At 40.1% G+C, this 21446-nt stretch overlaps 1 protein-coding gene across 7 annotated transcripts in view; it reads right to left on the bottom strand.

Moving 5' to 3' along the window:
* Positions 1-21446, bottom strand: part of Nktr (natural killer cell triggering receptor) — a 41352-nt gene that overhangs the window by 10170 nt on the left and 9736 nt on the right. For 2 of the 7 annotated variants that reach the window (XM_059268936.1, XM_059268937.1), the window contains exons 4-11: positions 20775-20819; positions 18894-18981; positions 8698-8727; positions 8063-8208; positions 6962-7184; positions 5620-5775; positions 2020-2107; positions 808-953 (exon numbers count right to left, since the gene is read on the bottom strand). In XM_059268936.1, the coding sequence (XP_059124919.1) occupies positions 808-953; positions 2020-2107; positions 5620-5775; positions 6962-7184; positions 8063-8208; positions 8698-8727; positions 18894-18981; positions 20775-20819 (922 nt within the window). Of the gene's footprint in view, positions 1-807; positions 954-2019; positions 2108-5619; positions 5776-6961; positions 7185-8062; positions 8209-8697; positions 8728-11530; positions 11559-18893; positions 20469-20774; positions 20820-21446 lie in introns of those variants that run through there. The other 5 variants (XM_059268941.1, XM_059268940.1, XM_059268938.1 and 2 more) reach the window with 5 other exon arrangements.

Here is a 21446-nt window from a genome sequence, read left to right as displayed (position 1 = left end):
CATGTAGACCAGGCCTGAACACACAAAGATGCATGTGCCTGCCTCTCTTCCCCAAATACTCAGACTAAAGGCAAGCATCACTACGCCCAGCTTCATTAACTAAGTAAGTCACATGAACACAGAAATGTCCTTAGTGGGAACCTATTTAAATGCTGAAATGACAACTACATTCTCTCCACTTCACTGTGGTAATTAACACTTTGTCCTAAGCTCCTATTAATTACAACAGAAATCAAACACAATGACACGAAAACTGACAAAAGCTTTATGATCTTAAGAGGCAAAGATACAGCTCACAAGTGAAAGTCCTCAGCACCACGTCTATGCTATTTCTACACAGCAGCTGTCCACCTTTTCCTTGTTCTTTCAATTCAAAACCATTTTCTTAAGATGCCTTCAGAGAAACCAGAATTCTCCCATGAAGAATTACTTTCCCACTAGCTATTCTGGAGCCAGACCCCTTTGGGAAACTATGGGGCACCACTGTTTTCCAACAGTCCTTGGAGTCAGAGATTAACTCACATGTGGTGCAGGCTCTGTTAACCAATCCACGCACCTGTGACTAAGGTATCTGTCAAGTCAGACACCTACTAGTAATGTCTAAGACTGAACACTTCTACAATTGAGAGTCCATTCAAACTTTCAGCAAAGAGAAGCTGCACCTGACTGAAGAACCCCTTGGTCTCAGGTGGCAGCAACGTGCTCCCACTAGCTTCTCCTTTGGCCATCTTGACACAGATGTCAGACAGTGACTCTCCAGCATTTAGCGCTCTGCGTCCAGGCTGTGCTTACACTCCAGGTACTTACTTGTCTCCTTTGCTCCACTTCTCTCCACTTGGCGGCCTATACGCTCTCAGTCTCTGCATCTCCTCCTTCCAGTGAGGAGGAGTTTCACTGCTATCATCATCTTCAGACTCGGAACGGGATCTTGACCTTGGAGGTGTGTGATAGCGCTTAAACACAGAGAGGGCAGTGAGTGACTGTGGTGATATTTTTTTGTGCTCTAACAAATAAAGCTTGCCTGGGGATCAGAGGATAGAGCCAGCCACTATATTAAACATAGAGGTCAGGCAGTGGTAGCACATGCCTTTAATCCTAGCATTCGGGAGGCAGAGATTCATCCAGATCTCTGCGAGTTCAAGGCCACACTGGGAACAGAGCACATGCCTTTAATCCCAGCACTAGTTAACCATAGAGGTTTGGAGGTCTGTACAGACAGATGGGAAGTGATAGAGCTGGGCGCAAACAGGAAGTGATGTAGCTGGATGGAGAGAGGAAGTGAGAAGGCAGGGCACAGAAAGGATATAGGTGTTGAGTATACAGGAAGTAGCTCTTTTGGGCTGAGGATTTCCCAGCAGTAAGAACTTGTGGCTGGCTTGTTCTATCCCTCTGATCTTTCAGCCCTCACCCCAATATCTGGCTCCGGATTTTTTTTTATTAATAAGACTGTTTAGCAATTCATGTTACAACTGTAACTGTAAGACAGAGTCAGCAAAAGTCTAACCTAGGCACCGATTTATATCAACTGGATAGTGTGAAGGTGTTTCAGGTACAAGACATTTACCTGAGATCCTATATAACAGCTTCCTGCAGTCCTAACACACTCCAGTCTCCATTACTCAAGAGACTACAATTTCTCAATATGCTATTTCATGTATTATTACATCACCGAATAATTAAATTCATCCACAGCTGTAAATGTATGCAATGGCAATACCTTCCCAAACTATGGGAAATAAAAACAATTTCTTAAATAGGAAGAATAGTCTTTTTTTTGTACATAGGGTTTCTCTGTTGTAGCCCTGGTTGTCCTGGAACTCGCTCTGTAGACCAGGCTGGCCTCCATCTCAGAGATCCACCTGCCTCTGCCTCCCAAGTGCTGGAATTAAAGGCGTCTGCCACCAATGCCTAACAGGAGAAATATTCTACCTAAAACTAAACCTCAGATTTTTAAAATAAATTTTAAAAAATTACTATTTAGGTAAGCATTTTGAAAGGAGAACGTTCTAACATACGTACAATTGTGCCTCTTCCTTTAATTTTCCGTCCAGACTTTGATACAGATGGTTTCTGATCAGTTACAACAGGTGCAACATCTGGAATGTTCCTGAAAAAGTTGTGATAACCATTAAAAATGAGCAAATGCCAGAATGTCTTCCCAATGTTCCAAGGCAGAACTATAGTCTTTAACCATACAAGGTTTCATAATTCATGACATGAGAATTACATGAAATTCACATCCATCTACATATTTCTGAGCTCACTCAGCTATGAGGTGCACCACACATCATCAGATACAGTCACGACTAGCACTTCAAGTGCTACATACATGACCCTGAAAACATGAAGTGTGTGAACTCTCATTGCAGACTACAAGATCAACAGCTCTAACAACTCTTCTAACAGAGAATACTAACTTGAGCTCTAGACAGGAGTTATCCTGCCCCAGAAGAATTCCATCAGTAAATATGTAATTTGAAAAATAAATATTTGATTTATTACTTTGATTTTTTTTTAAAATAAAAGATCTATGGAGGAAGCCAACCATGCCAACACATGCCTGTAATCCCAGCATGTGGTGGACTTCAATGCCAGCCTAAGCTATACAGCAAAACCCTGTCTCAAAAGGAAATAAGCAAAGCAAAGCAAACAAGAAACTGTGAAGGGCTAGGGGTACAGCACTGCCTGACTTCTCAGCTTCCTAAACTACTCACAGGAACTTCCGACTTACACCAGGCTGCTGTGGATATCGTTCTGTATAAATAAAACACTGACTGGCCAGTGGCCAGGCAGGAAGTATAAGTGGGACAAGGAGAGAGGAGAATTCTGGGAAGTGGAAGGCTGAGTCAGAGACACTGCCAGCCACCACGATGACAAACAGCATGTGAAGATGCTGGTAAGCCACGAGCCACGTGGCAAGGTATAGATTTATAGAAATGGATTAATTTAAGCTGTAAGAACAGTTAGCAAGAAGCCTGCCACGGCCATACAGTTTGTAACCAATATAAGTCTCTGTGTTTACTTGGTTGGGTCTGAGCGGCTGTGGGGCAGGCAGGTGACAGAGATTTGTTCTGACTGTGGGCCAGGCAGGAAAACTCTAGCTACACCAGGCACTGCAGCATCTTTGTTCACGTAACATATTTTTCTCTCCTCCCTCTCCTTCCCCACCTCCCTCTTTTGAGACTAGACCTTGTCATGTTGCTCAGGATGAACATCACTCCTGAGGTCAAATAATCTTCCCCAATTGTCCCTGCCCCCCACAGGCTGCAGCACTCAGGAAAGCAGGCCCTGCACCTAGCCTGGGCAGCACAACAGAGCCAACCCTCTTAGTGGAGGTATGGGTAAGCCAGCCCTGAGTTGTGAGTATGAAAGAGCTGTCCCCATGTCTCATCTGTCTTGTGGTGGCATGGGTAGGGGAAAGATGCCCCCTACCCCCTGCCCATCAACACCTAAAGCAGGTGGGGGAGCTGACCCTGAAGTAACAAGAGTAGGAGAGCTGTCCCTGCCTCCCACCAGCTGCAGCACTCAGGAGAGCAGGCCCTGCACCTCACCTGGGCAGCACAATAGAGCCAGCCCTGTTCACAGAGGTGTAGGCAAGCCATCCCCAAAGTTGTAAGCGTGGGAGAGCTGTCTCTACTACTTGTCTGTCAGGTGATGGTATGGGTAGGGGAGAGATGCCCTTGTGCTCCCCCAGCCCCTTACCGTCTGCAACAGCCACAGCCAAGCAAGATGACCCTCCCCTCTTGCCAGCTACAGCACTCAGGAAAGCAGGCCCTGCTCCTCACCTAGGTAGCACAGCAGAGCTGGCCCTGTTGCTGCAGGTATGGGTGACCCAGGCGCATTGATGCAAGGGAGAGCCGTTCCCTTTACTCATCTGATATTTGGCAGCATGGGTGGAAGAGAGATGCCCACCCCCACCCCCAATCAATGCCTGAGACAGGTGGAGGAGTGGGCCCTGGAATCCTAAGAGCAGAAGGGTTGTCCCAGCCCCTTGTCAGCTGCAGCACTCAGCAGAGTGGACCCTGAACCTCACCTGGGCAACATAGTAGAGCTGGCCCTGATGGTGTAGGTGGGGAAGAGCTGACCCTGAGAGTGTGAAAGCAGGAGAACTGTCCCCACCCCTCGCTCATTGCTACAAGGGTGAATTAGCCAAGGGCAATGCTGGAGCTCACCTTGGTGGTGAGGACAGGGGAGAACTGGCAGGCTGGCCAACCCTGCAGCTGCCCAGGCCCAGAAGTAGGGTTATGACTTGGCCTACGCCAATATCTACCCCATCTATGATGTGCTGGAGCATGTGAAGGGGCCTGGCACGCAGACCCAAAGCTGCAGGATCTGCACAACACAGGGCAACAACAGAATATTCAAGAGGAGTCTCGATGAGGGCCCAGCATTGATAGTGTACTAGAAAACAGAGGCCTCAAACCAGACCAATGACTCTCTGCAATGAACACTTGCAAGTAAAGATATATGGACAAAGAGGTTTACTGCGTGACTCACTGTGTCAAATAGCAGCTTCCATGATGAAATTTTAAATTTTTTCTTTTCTCTTAAATTTTGTTTTATTTCGGGGGAAGGGTTGCAGAGGTAGAGGGCAGATTTGAAGGGACAGGGAAATGAATGTGATCAAGATGCATGATGTGAAAGACACATTGAATAAAAAAAAAAAAAAGAAAAAAAATAAAATATTTTCATTTGTTTAAAAAAAAAAATCTTCCCCATGGCTAGGCCACATGCATATGCCATCATGCTCATGTTCTTTTAATACTTCTGAATTTAAATCTAATACATGAAGTATATTAAATAGTATTTTCTGAGACTAAACCTAAAGCCACAATACAGGGAAATTAACTACAGTAATATTATGATACTAAATTTCCTCTCCAGTCACTATGTAATTAACTTTGCACTATTAAAAGTGAAACAGATTTCACCACTCAGTTGGATCCACAGGGCTCAATCAACCTGATAATCCATCCTGAACAAAAGGCCAATCAGCAAGACCAGGAGTATAACCTTCCAAGACCTCTAAATAAGCACTGACCCTCCCTGCCAGGCACGGCAGCATATACATACCTATAACCCTAATACTCTGGGGGGAATAAAGCACAAGGATCAGAAGTTCAAGGCCAGCCTGCAACACATAGCAAGATCCATAAGCAGACAAAAGCCACCTAAGCAAAACAACAAAACACACCTTCTTCAATGAATAACTGTCCACTTCCTTTACCTGTTTATGTACTCAAGTGTGGATTCCGAAAAGGAGTCATGGTGAGTGAGTGTAAGGTAGCAATGAAATAATGGATTTATCCATCAAAGAAACAAAAAAATACAGTGTAATAGCTAATCATCACTGTCACCTTGACTAGACATCCAATCACCTACAAGACTGGGCATCCTAACTATCCCATGTGCAAGGGCTAGGGCAGATTAAAGGAGCTGGCAGGAGAAAGCCAGCTGAATGCCAGCACTCCCTTCCCTCTGCTTCTTGTCCACTGTGCTGTGAGTGGCTCCATGGTACCCCTCTGCAGTGATGGACTTAACTCCCTGAAACCATGAGCAAGGTGTTTCTCTGAGTGGGCACAGCAGGGAGAAGAGTAATACGTTCATCAGCCTACTTACGGCTCAGGCTCCACTGTGACAGCAGGCATATCTCTTCTAAGTAAAAATCGGTTCTCGGGAACTGGAGGAATTTCTTCTGGACGGACAACTGGCTTTTCTCTTTTAGCATGTGAGTCACCTGATCTTTTTTCATTCACATCACTTTTCTCAGAATAACTAAAATATAAATCAAGCCACCAATTTAGATGCTAGTATTCACAAAATAAAGACACATAAAACAATGAAATTTACACTCACCCTGAAGTGTTGACTTTTACAATATATAAAAACATCAACACAGTAAAAAACCAGAGCAAAGAAAATTTTTATAAAAAAAAAAAAAAAAACCCTGAAATTTTGAAATGGAAGTTGTCAATTCTGCTAATGTTTCCTTTGTCTGTTGGTTTTTGGTTTTTTTTATTTTGTTTTTTGAGACAAGGTTTCTCTGTGGGTAGCCCTGGCTATCCTGGAACTCACTCTGTAGACCAGGCTGGCTTCGAACTCACAGATTCGCTGCCTCTGCTTCCTGAGTGCTGAGATAAAAGGTGTGCACCACCACCTGGCAATGTTTCCTTTTTTTAAATTGTATTTATTTACTTATTTGTGTGTGCTAGTGCGCCATGATGTGGATTGAGACAACAACTTGTAGGAGATGGCTCCCTCTTTAAACCATGTGTGTCCCAGGGGTCAAATTCAGGTCGGCAGGCTTGGTGAGAAGCCACTGAGCCATCTCAATTGCCCATGCTTTAGGGAGAATCAAGTTTTCTTCAGGGTGTGCACCCTGGTATACTGCCTGTGCCCCAGTGTGCAGCCTATACCCCTTACATATCTAGGCCATATCAAATGGACTCAGCGGGTTACTGAGAGAAAAAAAACAGAAAAAAAAGAGAGGGAGACAGTGGGAAATTTAAAGAGGGATTAGGAAGTAGATGATGAAATTAATGTATGAAATTCTCAGAGAATATATTGTATTAAGAAAAAGAATTTTCAGGCATTAGGACTGGCAAGATGGTTCAATGAATAGAGGATCTTGTCACCAAGGCTCATGTCTTGAATTTAATCTCTTGGGACCCATCTGGTAGAGAGAAACCACTCCTCCAAGCAGTCTTCGGACCTCCACATGTGCATCTATCATATACACACATCTCTGGATACACAAAATACAACTTTAACATATAACTTCACCTGAAACCCCCACCAATCTTTGCTGAGGCGTCTAGACCACTCCTAGATTGTTGCAGGCATCAGTTTAAACCCAAAGGCTCCTCTGTCCGTGAAGTAAGTAAGAACGCTGAACTTGCGGGTGGTCACTGTGCCTCCGTCGCAGGCTGTGTGCTGGGTCGGACACTCAACTCACACTTACCCTTCAGGGCTAACTGTGCGCTTCCTCCTTGGCTCCTCTGAACTGCTCATTTCCTTCCGTCTCTTTTTAGTATGTCTGACTTTTGGCCTCCTCTTATGTCTCCTCCTTCTGATTCTCTCTTGTTCAACTTCACTTTCTGAGGATGATTCTGAAGAGGAAGAGGAATTGGAAGAAGAATCCGAGTCTTCTGAATGTGTTGGTTTCTTCCTTTTTTTCTCAAAAACTTTTAATAGATATTAACAAAAACATTAGTACTTGAGTCCAGTGCACACCATCCAGAGTGAAAAACATGACTGCTGATTATCATATAACTACTTCATGCATAGCAGACTAAGACTAAGACATAATTAAACTTTTCCCCGGTTACATGTATGATAGAGTTGTCTGCAAACTTGAAAAATACCAAAGCCCTTACAACCATGAAGTCCATATTCTGAATAAGTGTGGCAAGTGACGAAAGCTAAGACAGAAAATAAACAATGTAAAGGGAACAGAGATGCAGGTAGCTTAAGCTTACATTTGAACAGAGACCTATAGGACAGGGAGGGGTCCTGTCCTATAGATATCTTAACAAAGAATGTTCTAGACTCCCAAGGGCAGGCACAAAGTCCCTTAGTGTCAGAATAAAGGTCGGTGTGGCTGGCGGAGGACAATGCATAAGGAAAAAGAAAACAACAGAGACCACGGGCCTCTGTGCTAAGGATGCCACTGTAGGTGTGTCTAGGCAGACGGACGTGTTTACGAAATGTGGCTGAAGAGGGTCACTGTGGTAGCTGCTAAAGACAAACCAAAGTAAAACAAGGAAACCAGCAAGGACTCTCCTGCTGATAAATGGTCATGGGAACACAAGGAGACAGAGGCAAGGTAGGTAGCATGAGGGTACTGCAATAACACAGGCATGGGCTGGCTTGGATATGCCAGCAGCCAGGTAGAAGCTGACAGTATCTGCTGGTGGATGGGATAAGGCATGGCACAGAAGCACCAACGCTACCACCATCCACACAGAAATGAGAAGGGATCTTAGAAATTGAGAAGGTAGCTTCAAGTTGCCATACGCTTTACCCTCTATCCCAGACTCCTCCACCCTTCAAAAGCTCTTACCATCTTTCGTCACCTTTGTGGCAAGCACACCACAGTCAATAACTCGGACATCTGCATAAGGTCTGCTTGCAGCATCTGTTTTCAGATTTTCAATCTGTTCAATTACTTCAAAACCGGAAATAACCAGTCCAAAGACAACATGAACCCTGTCATAATATAAATTCAAGAAATAAATGAGTCTGATAGTTACATTATGAACAGTAATTGGGACAATGCCACAAAAAAAACATATCCACAGAATTGAAAACAAACCAAAGTTTTACGAACCAGCCATAAGGGAGTGACAACCTGAAATCTACTTCATTACAGGAAACAGCAACCGTTCATGTGAAGAAAAAATAGGACTGTTTCTGTAGTGGCTCCTAGCCTTTCTAGGGTTAAGAATCTGGTAACAGAGTATACTTCATACTAAGAAACCACCTCAACAGAGACAATCAAAACCACATGGCTGGGAAGCCTACCCATGGGCACAAGTGAAAGACCTCTTTAGTAACAGGAGAGATGGGCTCTCAAAACTACTGTCCTCTGTGCCCCTTCAGGAAGAATTTAGCTATGAAAGACCAAGCCCTGATCAACCAGTCTTTCAGGCTTATCACCCAAATAACTCCCCAATATTTTAATAACTTGATGCTTACCCATCCAGGTGTGGAGCAGGCTTTGTAGTTCTGTACAATAAACATCAACACAAAGATGGTATCAAAAATGACGTATTCAGATGAAGAAAGCAGAAGGTTTAAACATAGCATGTAGTGAACAAAGAAGTAAAGATAAAAAGACAGAAAAATGTTAAGCATAATATATATCCAACCTTAAAGACCCCCAAACACCAATAATAGCCACTTTACTGATTAAAAAAAAACAAGATTGCAATGAATTATAAAACCAACTCTATTAGAATATATGAGATAGGTTTCATTTGCGCTATAAAAAAATGTACAGAGTACACACTGAAATTAAATTTACTCTCAAATCAAAAACAATAATGGCAACAGAAACAAACATTAAAAAAAAATTTCCCAGCAGAATTAAACGAGGAGGAAGGCCCTGCCCCACACAAAGGAGTGATGAACACTGGCCACACACCCACTGGCTCTTCTATTTGTTTCTCAAGACTGAGACAATCTGCACATACTTTAAGGCAGGCAGTGGAGAAGCCTCAGGAGTCCTATCTACAGAACTACCTGCCCCTTCTTCTTTCACTCAGGCCTCGCCACTCACACTCTTGAAAATGCAACAGGGAGGGGCTTTCAAACTGCAGATGCTCCTTACAGCAAAGTAAGAAATGAGAGGGGCATTACTGACATCTTCAATTTCCATGGCCCAGAAAACACCCCGCTAGCTGCTCTGTGAATGTCCCACTGTCATTGTTGGGAACTCTGTGGGGTATACTTGGTTAAGATATTTTGAATCCAAGCTGGTTTTCCCGTAACATTTTCATAGATCTTTGTATGTGAATTGTAATGCAAAAATTCAAAAGTGGATAGCTTGATCAGCATTAGACCACCAGAACCTTAACTAGTAAAGATAAAAAAACAGATGAGCTATCAGGCCATATTAAAGCAGTCACTTGTGTAAGAAAAACTCATATGCATTTCTATGTACGTTTTAAAGCCATTCTAAGACACGTGAACAGAACACAATCTAACCTTTACAACAATGCCAAAAACCATTACTGTACAAGAGACTGCAATGCTTATACTTACTTTAAGAGTATCCAGTTCTGTTAGAGGAGTATAGATAGAATTTAACTTTAAAAATTTTAATGTCAACTTAAGTTTCAGAACTTTAAATGAATTTTGAGTTTTAAAGTCACAAGTCTCAAATATTTCTTAGAAAACTGAGCAGAAATTAAAGACAGTATAATTGTAAAATAAAAATAAAAACAGTTAACGAAAAAAGGGAAAGAAATGAAGAAAATCTAACAAACTGGTAAGCCACAAACATTGAAACTATGAAACAATCACCCAGAAGCCATGGCAGACAACAACTGTGAAACAAGATGCTTCCTCTATTGTAGAACTTTATCAAAACAGAAACTAACACACAAGCTAGACAGAAACCCCTCCTAAGAAGGTGTAAGGGTGCTTCCAGAAAGATACAACTGCTCTGCCATGCAGAAGATGAAGGCACATGGTTGATTACTGATTAGATACACTCCTCCTTTCTTGGGCCTCACTCTCGGGAATCTAGTATTGAGAAGAGCCTACAGATTTTTCTAGCACACCAAGTCCAATTCAACCGCCACCTCATCTAATACTGTATAAGACATGTAGGGCAAACTCTTGAAGCAAATTCCAAATACCTGAAGCAACACATACTCAGACTAACTGAGGATGGAACAGTGATCTTAGGACATTCAAGCTTGGGATAGATAACTTGTCTCATTTTGAGAATGAACCCAGGTCCCTCACATGTGCTAGGAACATGCTCAACCACTGAACTACATGGTCAGGCCCTAGTTCTGTGTTTAATTCAAATGAAAACTGGTCGATAAACAAACCCAGTCCTTAGTGTACACATGAACAGAGGAAAGGGTCATCTCTGCCTCTGAGGACAACTTTCAGTCTGCTCAGGTTTCAAACCAATGTGAATCATTTAATTTCCTGGCACCTACAATTCAGGACACAGAAATATCAGCTTGCACCTTAACTGGGATAGAATATATAGTAAGAACATGAACAGTATTTCACAAAAAAAGGAACTCTCTGGATCTGAGCCTACAAATTCCAGGAGGACTCACTGTAAGGCACGCTCACTGACACTGTGTTGATAGTACACATGATAAACAGTCAACAGACCACAGGGTAACAGAAGGGCAGGAGGGACCATGTGCTCAGCCAAGTCTATTAAAGCAGACAGAGAAACCCCACCCACCAACTCTTTACTACATCCAGTGTTCTCAATGGTGTCACTTGTGCCAGTGATATACACACAGTAAATGAAGACTCAGAAGACCAGAGCTGAGCAGAGATGTGTAAGTTTATACACACTTATTAAAGCAAAGGAGAAACAAAGACAAAAAAAACCATGTCAGACTATAAAGCTTCAGTGCTCACATGTTTCTGTTTTCTCCTATCACTTAGAGACACAGTCACTCCAGCCCCTGAATCTACTTAAAACAGTTACTGCAAGGGTTCATTTAAATCACAAACCCTAGAAACTGAAGAGTATTGCTATTGTTCCAAAGAATAAACTACACTTATGCCATCATCAGACCAGCTTTTGGACCTTACTACCTTCTAAATCCTAATGTAAAACACCGCCCAGTGCACACAAGAGCCACTGAAATGAACTGTACTTCTTAATTAACCATAAGCAACAAACACCCTTGTTTTACATACACTGCTGCTACACAGAACAAGCAGAAAGCTTTTTTTTTCCTTAAAATGTTTCAACACACATAACAATAGGATTAAAGAAACAAAGGCAAAGAAAAAGAGAGAGAGCCTTAGAGTAATGAGATATTACCTTTGGAGCGCACGGTGTAACACTCTTTCTGTAAATTTTACACAAAAATGGCAAGAAATAAATTGTAATACACTTTTAAGACAAGACTGAATCTATGTTCTAATATCAATATAACTTTGAAATTAAATTTTATAGTTTTATGCAAAGCAAGAAAGCTTTTTAAAATGGAGGGCTCTAAATTTTCTTTCATAAGATATTTATGAAGAGATGAATATTGTTTTAGAAAAGCCTTGTGGAGATCTTCTCAGACTGATGGTATTTTAACACAGGGGATGGTAACAGCTAACAAAACATTAAAGCTCCATTTATAATCCCAGAGACTAGCTATGCCATCTTTCTCAAAAAGGTAATGCATCTTGAATATGAACACAGATATACAAATCCAAATACTAGAAGTAGGAACTTCTAGTAGAAAGCAATGATCCTCCCTCCCCCTACAAATACCAAGTTCAAATCATTCAAAACAGAACTTAAAGAACTTAACTATTTCAATTCATTTTCACGCTTCTGCCTTTCAAACCCATTTTTGGTTATATATCACAACATAACAGAACTGACATATTGTAAATATCAACGTAAGTGGAAAATGATTTGGGCAGAGTCTAGACTATGCTCACTGCTTGTTGCACGTACTCAAGCTGTTAAGTCATTGGACAGATTTAATAAAAATAGTCATAAGGGCACAATTAGAACTTTAGGATCTCCTCTGAGGCTCAAAAGGCAACAGAGGTGACAGCCTTAGAGCATAAACTCAAATCCTGGCCACAGGACTTACGTCTAATCTGATTTTTCCCTTTATGAGAATTATTTTTTAAGAATATACACTGATGAATTTTAACTAATAAAACCTAAAAAAAAAAAAAAAAAAAAAAAAACTATGACTACATAAACCAAAAACCTAACTATAACACAAACAAAAATTTGCCAGGAATTTAGGTGTATTAAGTAAAATGTTTAAAAGTAAATTAGAATCTCTCATATACATGAGATGATACATGCATTAGTGTCACACACAAAAAAAAGTTTTAAATCATGCAGTTTTTCTTTTCAGTAAAACAGAAAGGTACTCCAGGCCTAAAGTAAGAGGGCACTTAAAAACAACTATTCTAATGTCATCTTTGACATACAACTCGTTCCTTCACAGCCTAAAACTACAGCTGTCACAAAGAGCGGAGCTTGTGTTCAGGCAGTGGGCAACTCACAATGCTCTGTGTCCCCACGGTCACTCAGACAGAAGAACCTTCTGAAACTCAGCTCTAATACAAAGGAAATACACAGAAATGGTAACTAGACACAACATCTCTTCCTGACTGCTAACATGTATGTCGCACAAGCACTCAGTAAATCTAAGCCCGAGTGTTAGAAACGACATCTGATATTCAGAGAAAGTGGCTTTGAGTTCAAATATCACAAACTCCTTCCCTCTTAAAAAAATTTCTGAAGTTAGCATATGAAGTTATTACTTCCCCTAAAAACAAAACCAAACCCAAAGCAGCAACAAAAAAAGTGGACTGTCTGAGGTCATGACATTTCCTACCATTTCTTCTCACACAAATTTATGAATGTGTGGGTGGGACATTGCTCTCCCAAATTTACTTCTGCTCACCAAAGTGTCAACACAGATTTATAAAACCATTATACAAAAAACAGCTGCTTCTTTCCTCTCCTTGTTTCCGACCTTACAACAAGTGTTCCTCTCTCATTAGATGAGGAGCCATTTGTAAGTCTGATTCTTAGATATAAAACAATCCTAGATCACGTGCCCCTGCCTTATTTATGACCTCTGGAGTAAGCTGGGGATTAGAGATGTGGCTCAGTGGTCAAGAGCACTTACTGCTCCTCCAGGACCAGAGTTCATTTGCTAGCACCACAGGGCGGCTCACAACCAGCTATGTAATCCAGTCTCAGGAGACATGGTGCCCTCTTAGGGCCTCCAGAGGCATTGTGTCCATGTGGTACACTGACACACAGGCAGGCAGAACAGCCACACACATGAAAATGGGGAGGAAAGAGAAGAACTTCATATATATATATATATATATATATATATATATATATATATATATAAAAAAATCAACAGGCTGGGTGTGGAGGTACATGTCTTTAATGCCAGCACATGGAAGCAGAGGCAAGTGGGTCTCTGAGTTGCAGCCAACCTCAGTTTAGAGGACTGCTTGTCCAGCATTTACAAAATCTTAAGTCTGATCACCAGCACTGAGAAAAAGAAAAAAACAAATTTTGTTTAAAGGTCAAGTTGAGCTTTTCTTTTCATAAAAATTAGCATGACCAGAAATAGTGGCCAGTGACAGTCTATTCACCAAAGCTTTGAAGCCATAAAAGGCCTACACTGGGGCTGGAGAGATGGTTCAACATAAGAGCACTGAATTCCCAGCACCCACAAGGTGGCTCACAATTCCAGTCCCAGAGGATCCAATGCCCTCTTCTGGCCTCTGAGGGCATTGCATGCACATGGTACACAGACATGCAGGGAAAACACTCATGTGCACAAAACACTTAAAAAAAAAAAAAAAAAAAAAAGGTTTGCCCTGATAATTATTTTAGTAGCAGCTGAGGGAGTGAATGCTGCAGCTCCTGGTTTAGACAAGATGAGTCCTAAGTCTTTTTGAGGTGCTTTTCTGACTGATGAAAATTAGGTAGCTATAGAACAATTTCTTTTAAAGAATGCTTGCACACAAATCATTCCATATATTCAGAAATTTAAGGTCTTTCTATAAGACATGTTCTTTCTTCCATGACATTTTTGTACCAAAGTGTTTATAATTTATCTTTTTTTTTTTTTTTTTTTTTTTTTTGGTTTTTTGAGACAGGGTTTCTCTGTGTAGCTTTGCGCCTTAATTAGGGCTATTTGGGGCTAGGTAGATGGCTCAGTGGGTACTTACTGTGTAAGCATGAGTGACCCTGGTTCTGATAGCCAGCACCCACATAATAGCTGGTAAGAGCATGTACCTGTAATGCTGGAACTGGGAAGGGCAGAGGAAGGAGGGTTACTGGAGTTCTCCAGCCAGCTAGTCTAGGAGAATCTGGAGAGTTCCAGCTCCAGTGAGAAACTGTCTCAAAAAAAAAAAAAAAAAAAAAAATAAGGGAGAAGGGTTGACAAAGAAAGATACCTAATGTCAACCTTTTTTTAAAATTTATTTGCATTGGTGTTTTGCCTTCATGAATGTCTGTGTGAGGGTGTCAGATCTTGGAGTTACAGACAGTTGTTAGCTGCCATGTGGGTATGGGAATTGAACCCAGGTCCTCTGGAAGAGCAGTCAGTGCTCTTAACCACTGAGCCATCTCTCCAGCCCGATGTCAACTTCTAACTTCTGCTCTCAAGTACACTTGAGAACATGCACGCATGCACACACATAAACACATAAGTTTTTATAAATAACAAAAAGTAAAAAAATTAACTCAGGGTACAGAAAACAGAACTAAAACCAAGATTTCTTTGTGTGTGTGTGTGTGTGTGTGTGTGTGTGTGTGTGTGTGTGGCTTTTTGAGACAGATTTCTTGTGCTGTGTGTCCTAGGATAACTCGGAACTCACTCTGTACTCAAATCCACAGCTGTTCTTCTTCCACAGCCACCTGAGTGCAGGGAATCACAGGTATGAGCCACACCAGGCTTCCTGATAGCTGGGTACATATTCTATCCCACGAAAGTAGTAATAACAAAAGTTATAAACTGACCTTTCTAATCATTGTTTGATAATGCTTTCCTAGCTTCTCAATGACTATAGGCAATATAAATTAGCACCAGAATTATCACTAGCAATGACAGCTAAACCAAGTCTCCCCAATTGTCATTTTCTTTTGCAGCAGAATGTTCCTGACTCTGATACTTAACCACAGTGACTCAGAACACAGTGCTTATGACCCTGGAGCATGCCGTCCGTCAGCAGCTTTCTTCTCCTGTCTTAACATTTTCTTCCAGAATGTGAGAGAAGACTCTAGAGCAGCCTAGACTGGGCATGTCTTTTTTTCCTTATTTTTAGCATTCATTCTCTATACAACATTAAACTTGTCCCACATGATCTCTAATTCTACAGCTTTTACCTGACTCGTTCACTGTTTCACCTGTTTTCTGCAGTGCTGGTGACTGAACCTACAGCCTTGCACATACAAGGCAAGCTCTCTATCCCTGAACTACACTTTCTGCCCTAGAGCATTTATTGTTTTATTATTATTTTTTGTTTTGTTTTTTTTTAAATACTTGACCTAAAAAATGAACAGAAAATGACAAAATGAGTAAACACTAACAGGGGTTGACTTGGTGAGTGTGGTTCCAAGATTCTAAATTCATTTAAAAAAAAAATGTTTCAATATGAACTCTTATTTCCTTAGAACTTTATGAAGATGGGGCCACAAACCATTTCCTTCCCATTTCTTGAGCACTACTACTCCCAAAAAATGTCTTTTCTTCTTCTATATAAGCTCCCCAAACAGAAGCACCAGTTCATACAGCAGTTAATACAAGCAGCTAATAGTTAAATTATAAACAGCTGTAAAGAAAACCTCATCTTCACTATGTATGATCATAAAATATGTATCTGCTATATTCTCTCTCTTCACACACACACACACACACACACACACACACACAGAGAGAGAGAGAGAGAGAGAGTGTGTGTTTTAGCCACTAAAAACAATACATGTAAAATTATATTGGTGAAAACAGCGTACACCTTAGGAAGGGAAGTTGCTAAATGTGTGAGCATCAAGACAATAGTTAGTGCACAGAGCACAATAATCCCCGAGGGCTTCCACATGCCACACTAACAGCACCAAATTTACTCCTTGGGAACTGAAAAAGATTTGTGGGACACAAATTGAGTACCATTTTGTGCAGATGTTTTACAAGTCCTTGCAGACCAATGAAACAATCTGTAAGACACATCTGAAGCCCCCCTTGCTTTCTGTTTCAGAACTGCTACTCAAGGTGCCACAGGAGATGTGTGGTCAGAGGACAAAGCCCAGAGCTGTTCCAGGAAAGCCACTGAGTAGGTCTATCTATGATTATACACACAACTAAAGACACTACATTATTCTTTTTACTATTTCCAGCTCCAAAAGGACATTGGCTTGCAAGATACAGAGTTTCAAAGACTTCTCCTTTATTGGCTACCATCTCTTCCAGGATATTTTGTTCAGAAATGTAAACATTAGTTTGATTTTTATCTTGTGACCTGTGGAAACTGGAATTTTCAGCCAGCATAAAGCAGCACATAGGCACACAAGTCACTTAAAGAAAAAATTAGAACAAACTTTGTGTGGGTACAAAATGTTCAATTACCTCCAAGACTGTGAACTCCTCTCCACAAGGAAGTTTCAAATAAATTTCACCAAACTAAAGATAGAATTTTTTTTCACGCATCCAGTGATTTTAGTGCTATCTATAGTTAATTATGAAAACAAGCTTAAATTTTTTATTTCTAATTTATTGATTTAAATTTTTCATTTGGCGTTCCTCTTCAAACAGCAGTCCAATGCAAAATTAGGCCACACAGAAAGCAGTAATGCCTTTACTAAATGTTTCTAGAGATTTAAGTAGCTATTAAAATGATAAGGTAATAGGAGAGCAACAGAGGTCTGTATAAATAAGCTAACTATATGCAATAAAGGGAAGAAATTGCTACTACCTGATGAGGCAAATTTTAAATGTAATGATATAAAAAAGAAACTTTAGAGCCCTCAGATGGCACCATCCTGACAAATGAATTGTTAGTTTTTCATGTTCACAGTTCAGATAAGCTTAAAAATGGAAACAAAGAGGCCTTAGAGCAAACAGCTTTGACAAGGAGTTACTACAAAAAAGTTTTTGAAAATCTACCTCTTTACTTTGCACTGCCCCCACCCCCAAAACAAAGGGTAAGACTAGGAAAAGTACTCCAGTGAAAAAAGGTGTAACTAACCATCTGTGGAATCAAAACAGGGCACATAAGTGACTGTTTCAGGTTTCCTTCCCCTGTAACTCCAGCACGATCACCTTCTACTAGCTTTCCATTTTTAGGACATCTTTAGGAACAGAATGCCCCTTATCTGAACTTCTTCAGATCATGTTGGGAATCTTTCAAACTTAAAATGTGAGTTTTTTATATGAATAATTGACTCCTTTAAAGACAGAGAAGCGCTATTCATATTTATCCATTCAGAAAGATGTAAAAGAAAACGTGATAAACCATGAATAAGATTTCTCCAACATACACAGAACAACAGAGATTATTATCAAAACTATTAAGCTGCATGCTGGGCAATTACCTTTCGTATTTTATATGATGAGATAATAAAAAAAATAGGTTTAGATAAGAATGTAATTAAAAGTATGCCAAAGGTTTTACTAAGAATTTTTACATGAGAATCTAGTCTTTGGTTGTGCATGCATATACAAACAAGAAAAAAACATTATACATGACATCTGTATGTGTATGTAGGCACACATGTGGAGATTAGAAGACAACTTTGCAGAGTTGGTTTTCTCCTTCTACCTCTATGTGGGTTCTGGGAATCAAACTCAGGTTGTTGGGCTTATGTGTCAAGTGCTCTACCAACACTGAACCACAGCGCCAACCCAAAAGTTATTTGGCTCTTTGAAAAGAAAATTTAGTACTTTAAAGTTTGTTGAGTAATATTTACAAATTTTGGGAAAATGACAGCCAATGTTGAGTTAATAATTTTACTATACCTCCTTTTAGAGAATAATGTTACCTCTCTCAAAACAAGCTCATAGTAAGAGAGAAAACAAAAACAAAACCTCACATGATGATTTACCCATTTTATGCCTAGGGGTCCATCATAGACAAATTTTTTTTTCTCCTTTTCTTTTCTTCCCCCCCCCCCTTTTTTTTTTTTTTTTTTGAGACAAGGTCTCACTATGAAGCTCTATAGCTCTAGCTGTCCTGGAACTCAATCTGTAGACCAGGATGGCCCCAAACTCAGAGATCTACCTGCCTCTGCCTTCCAAGTTCTAGGATTAAAGGCATGCGCCGCCACATCCCGCTAGGCTACATCATGAACAATTTTTGCATGTTCATCATGAGTTCCTATTCCAATCTAGATTTCTAAACTGAGCCTTCAAATGAGGAAAAGGCTACAGTCAAATTCCTTCCTCATGATGGCAGCATATTCTGGAAACAGTATGTGCCTTCAGGTTACATTTTTCGGTTCCATTCTTCAAATCCAGGATATGTGCTGAGCGTTGAAGAAGCCATTAGAGATTACAGTTACTACGTAACATCAGAAACACAGAGCCAAACCAAAGCTGTCAAGTGTTTGAGCAGTAAAATGAGGTTAGCTATCGCATCTTTCTCATGAACAGCGCTTCTCTGTAGGAAAAGCTCATCTCTGCATTATGCCTACTCACATGAAAAACTGGGAACCATTGGTATGTTTCCCTCGGTTTGCCATTGACAAAAGGAACGCTCTGTCATGTTTGAGAATAAAGTTTTCATCTGTTTGAAGAAAACACAAATTTGTTAGTCTCCAATTATAAGCAGCTTTTAAAGTCATGTTCAAGTACTAAATTGAAAGCAAAGGATGAAATTCCTCTTCTGGTAGGTAAGATATTTGGCAATATTTAGAAAAAAAAAATTAACTAATCAAGTAACAAAAGCACAAAAAGGCCGAAAAGATACTAATTAAAGCCTTGAGGAAAAGAACAGGTATTTAACACTGTGCAAACAGCCTTAGAACAGTCACTTCCAGCAGTAACACACTTGGCTAAATGATATATAAACTATTGACTCTCAGGGAAGACCAGTCAAAAAATTTTTAGAAAAATATCTACAGTTCAATGTATTTCCTTCAAGTTTCCAATTAGCCTGACACATAAACTATACGTAGGTGAGTTTAATAAGCCTAATCTTAAATGCTTAGCATTTGTAAGGTAAATTTATTATTCTACTGAAGTCAAGCTGGTCTATGAAAACAAAAATATTACATATATTAAGTTTTAGGAAAATATCAAATTAAATTAAGTATCAAAAGGATCACAAAATTACCTATGGAAGAAAGTTGTATGAAACTAACATTTTAAAAGGCAAAATACAATCTTAGGATACAAAAGCATCTGCCACAGGGAATAGCCACATTAATGCGGCCCACAACATTAAGTGTAAGTTGCTACATGCCATTAGAACAAGCTAGAAAGGGGGGAAAAAATCTGCCATGACCATCACTTACAGATGGCTTTAATTCAGTAGACTATCTTTAAAATTGGACAGCCATATCACTCTGGATGCGCCTGATCTCCTCTAGTATCAGAAATTAAGCAGGGTCAGGCCTGGTTAAGTATTTGCAAGAAACATCTTTAAAACAAATTTCCTTTTACATTCATACAAACAAATCTTTCTTTAGAACAAACAGAAACATAAAACTGTAAAGAAATGATTACCTTGGGGACAGGCTTCTGAAAAAAGAGTAGTGATCCATTTTCCCCAAAGGAAATATAAAAGACCATTACACACTGAAGCTTTGATAGCATCACAGTCCAGCAATGCTGGAGCCCACTGTAAATCCCTGCAACTGACTTTTCTAAGGCTTTTTGGGGAAGTGCAATAGTTAGACTTATGAAATGTTACTACTGTAGGAGTAAAATACAACCGTAAAGTTCTAGTACACAAAAGAAAACATACAAACCTTTGAGAAAGGAAAAAAATACCAACTTTTATTCAAAGAAATTGCTTGGTTTTGGGGGGGAAACCACAACTAGATTCTTTTTTCCCTGATGTAGAACTAATAACCAATTGTAAAGAAACAAAGGCACAGATGCATGTATGAAATCACATAGATTTTCCAAGTCTTCAAACAATACAGACATCCAGCCACCACCTGACCAGACTGTCCGTGGATTTATTAGGAGGGCACAAGGGAGCAGAGTGGAGTTTGTGTTACTGAGCTTCGTTCTCTTACCTTTTCATTTTGCAAAAGACCACATTCTCTATAAACAAAAGAATATGTTGACAGTTTTAGGCAGGAAGATAGGAGTTTTCATGTATATAGTTGCCTAACCTCCATGCTGAAAGTCATGTTTAACCTTAAAGTTAGCCTTAATTAATCTTGTCAATTAAAAGTTATATATTACAATATAATTTATCCCCAAACTCATGCAAATAAAGTATTTTCATGCAGCATTAGTTTCATGCAAAACGTGAACTACAAGTAAACCTCTTCTCATTAAAGTATGCGACCAAACTTGCTTTATATCAGAACTGAAACAAAAAAACCACAAAATACCAGGCCTTACCTTTAAAGTATCCACCATAAATTGATTCTCCACCTTTTCCATTACCTGAAAACAATGAGCCATAATGAGAATTTGAAATATTCAACACGTGAAAATTAGTATCTTTTAAACATCTACTAGTGTATGCACACATGTGTATGTGTGCAACAGTGTAAACGTGGAGGTCAGAGGACAACCTGCAAGAGTTAGTACTCTTCTTCCACCATGTGAGTCCCAGGGATTGAACTCAGGTCATCAGGCTTGATCACAAGTACCTTTACCTGCTGAGTACCTTGCCAGCTCCTTTTGCTTTAGATTTAAGACACAGCCTCACTAGTGTAAGTCAGTGTGACCTTAAACTCAAAATCCCTAACCTCTACCTCCCAAGTGTTATAATTATAGGTGTACGCCACCACATCCACCTCCATTACAATTATTATTATTATTAACATCATCATCATCATTATTGCAGTACTTCAGATTGAAACCAGGGCCTGGTACATACCAAGCAAGTGCTCTACCATTCAGCTACCTTCCCAGCCCAATTAATTATTTTTGATGGCTTCAATATCCTGAAGGAAATCTTGAACCTTTTACCTGCTACAAAAAAAACCCCCATGATTCTAGGTGCATTCAATTAATTTAATCTTTAAAATATCATGATAAGTACTATCAGAAAAATGATCTCTATGA

Source organism: Peromyscus eremicus, chromosome 7 (genome assembly GCF_949786415.1).
Source record: "Peromyscus eremicus chromosome 7, PerEre_H2_v1, whole genome shotgun sequence".
Classification (NCBI taxonomy): domain Eukaryota; kingdom Metazoa; phylum Chordata; class Mammalia; order Rodentia; family Cricetidae; genus Peromyscus; species Peromyscus eremicus.
Note: the sequence above shows the minus strand (reverse complement) of the source record. Positions and strands in the feature narration are given on the sequence as shown.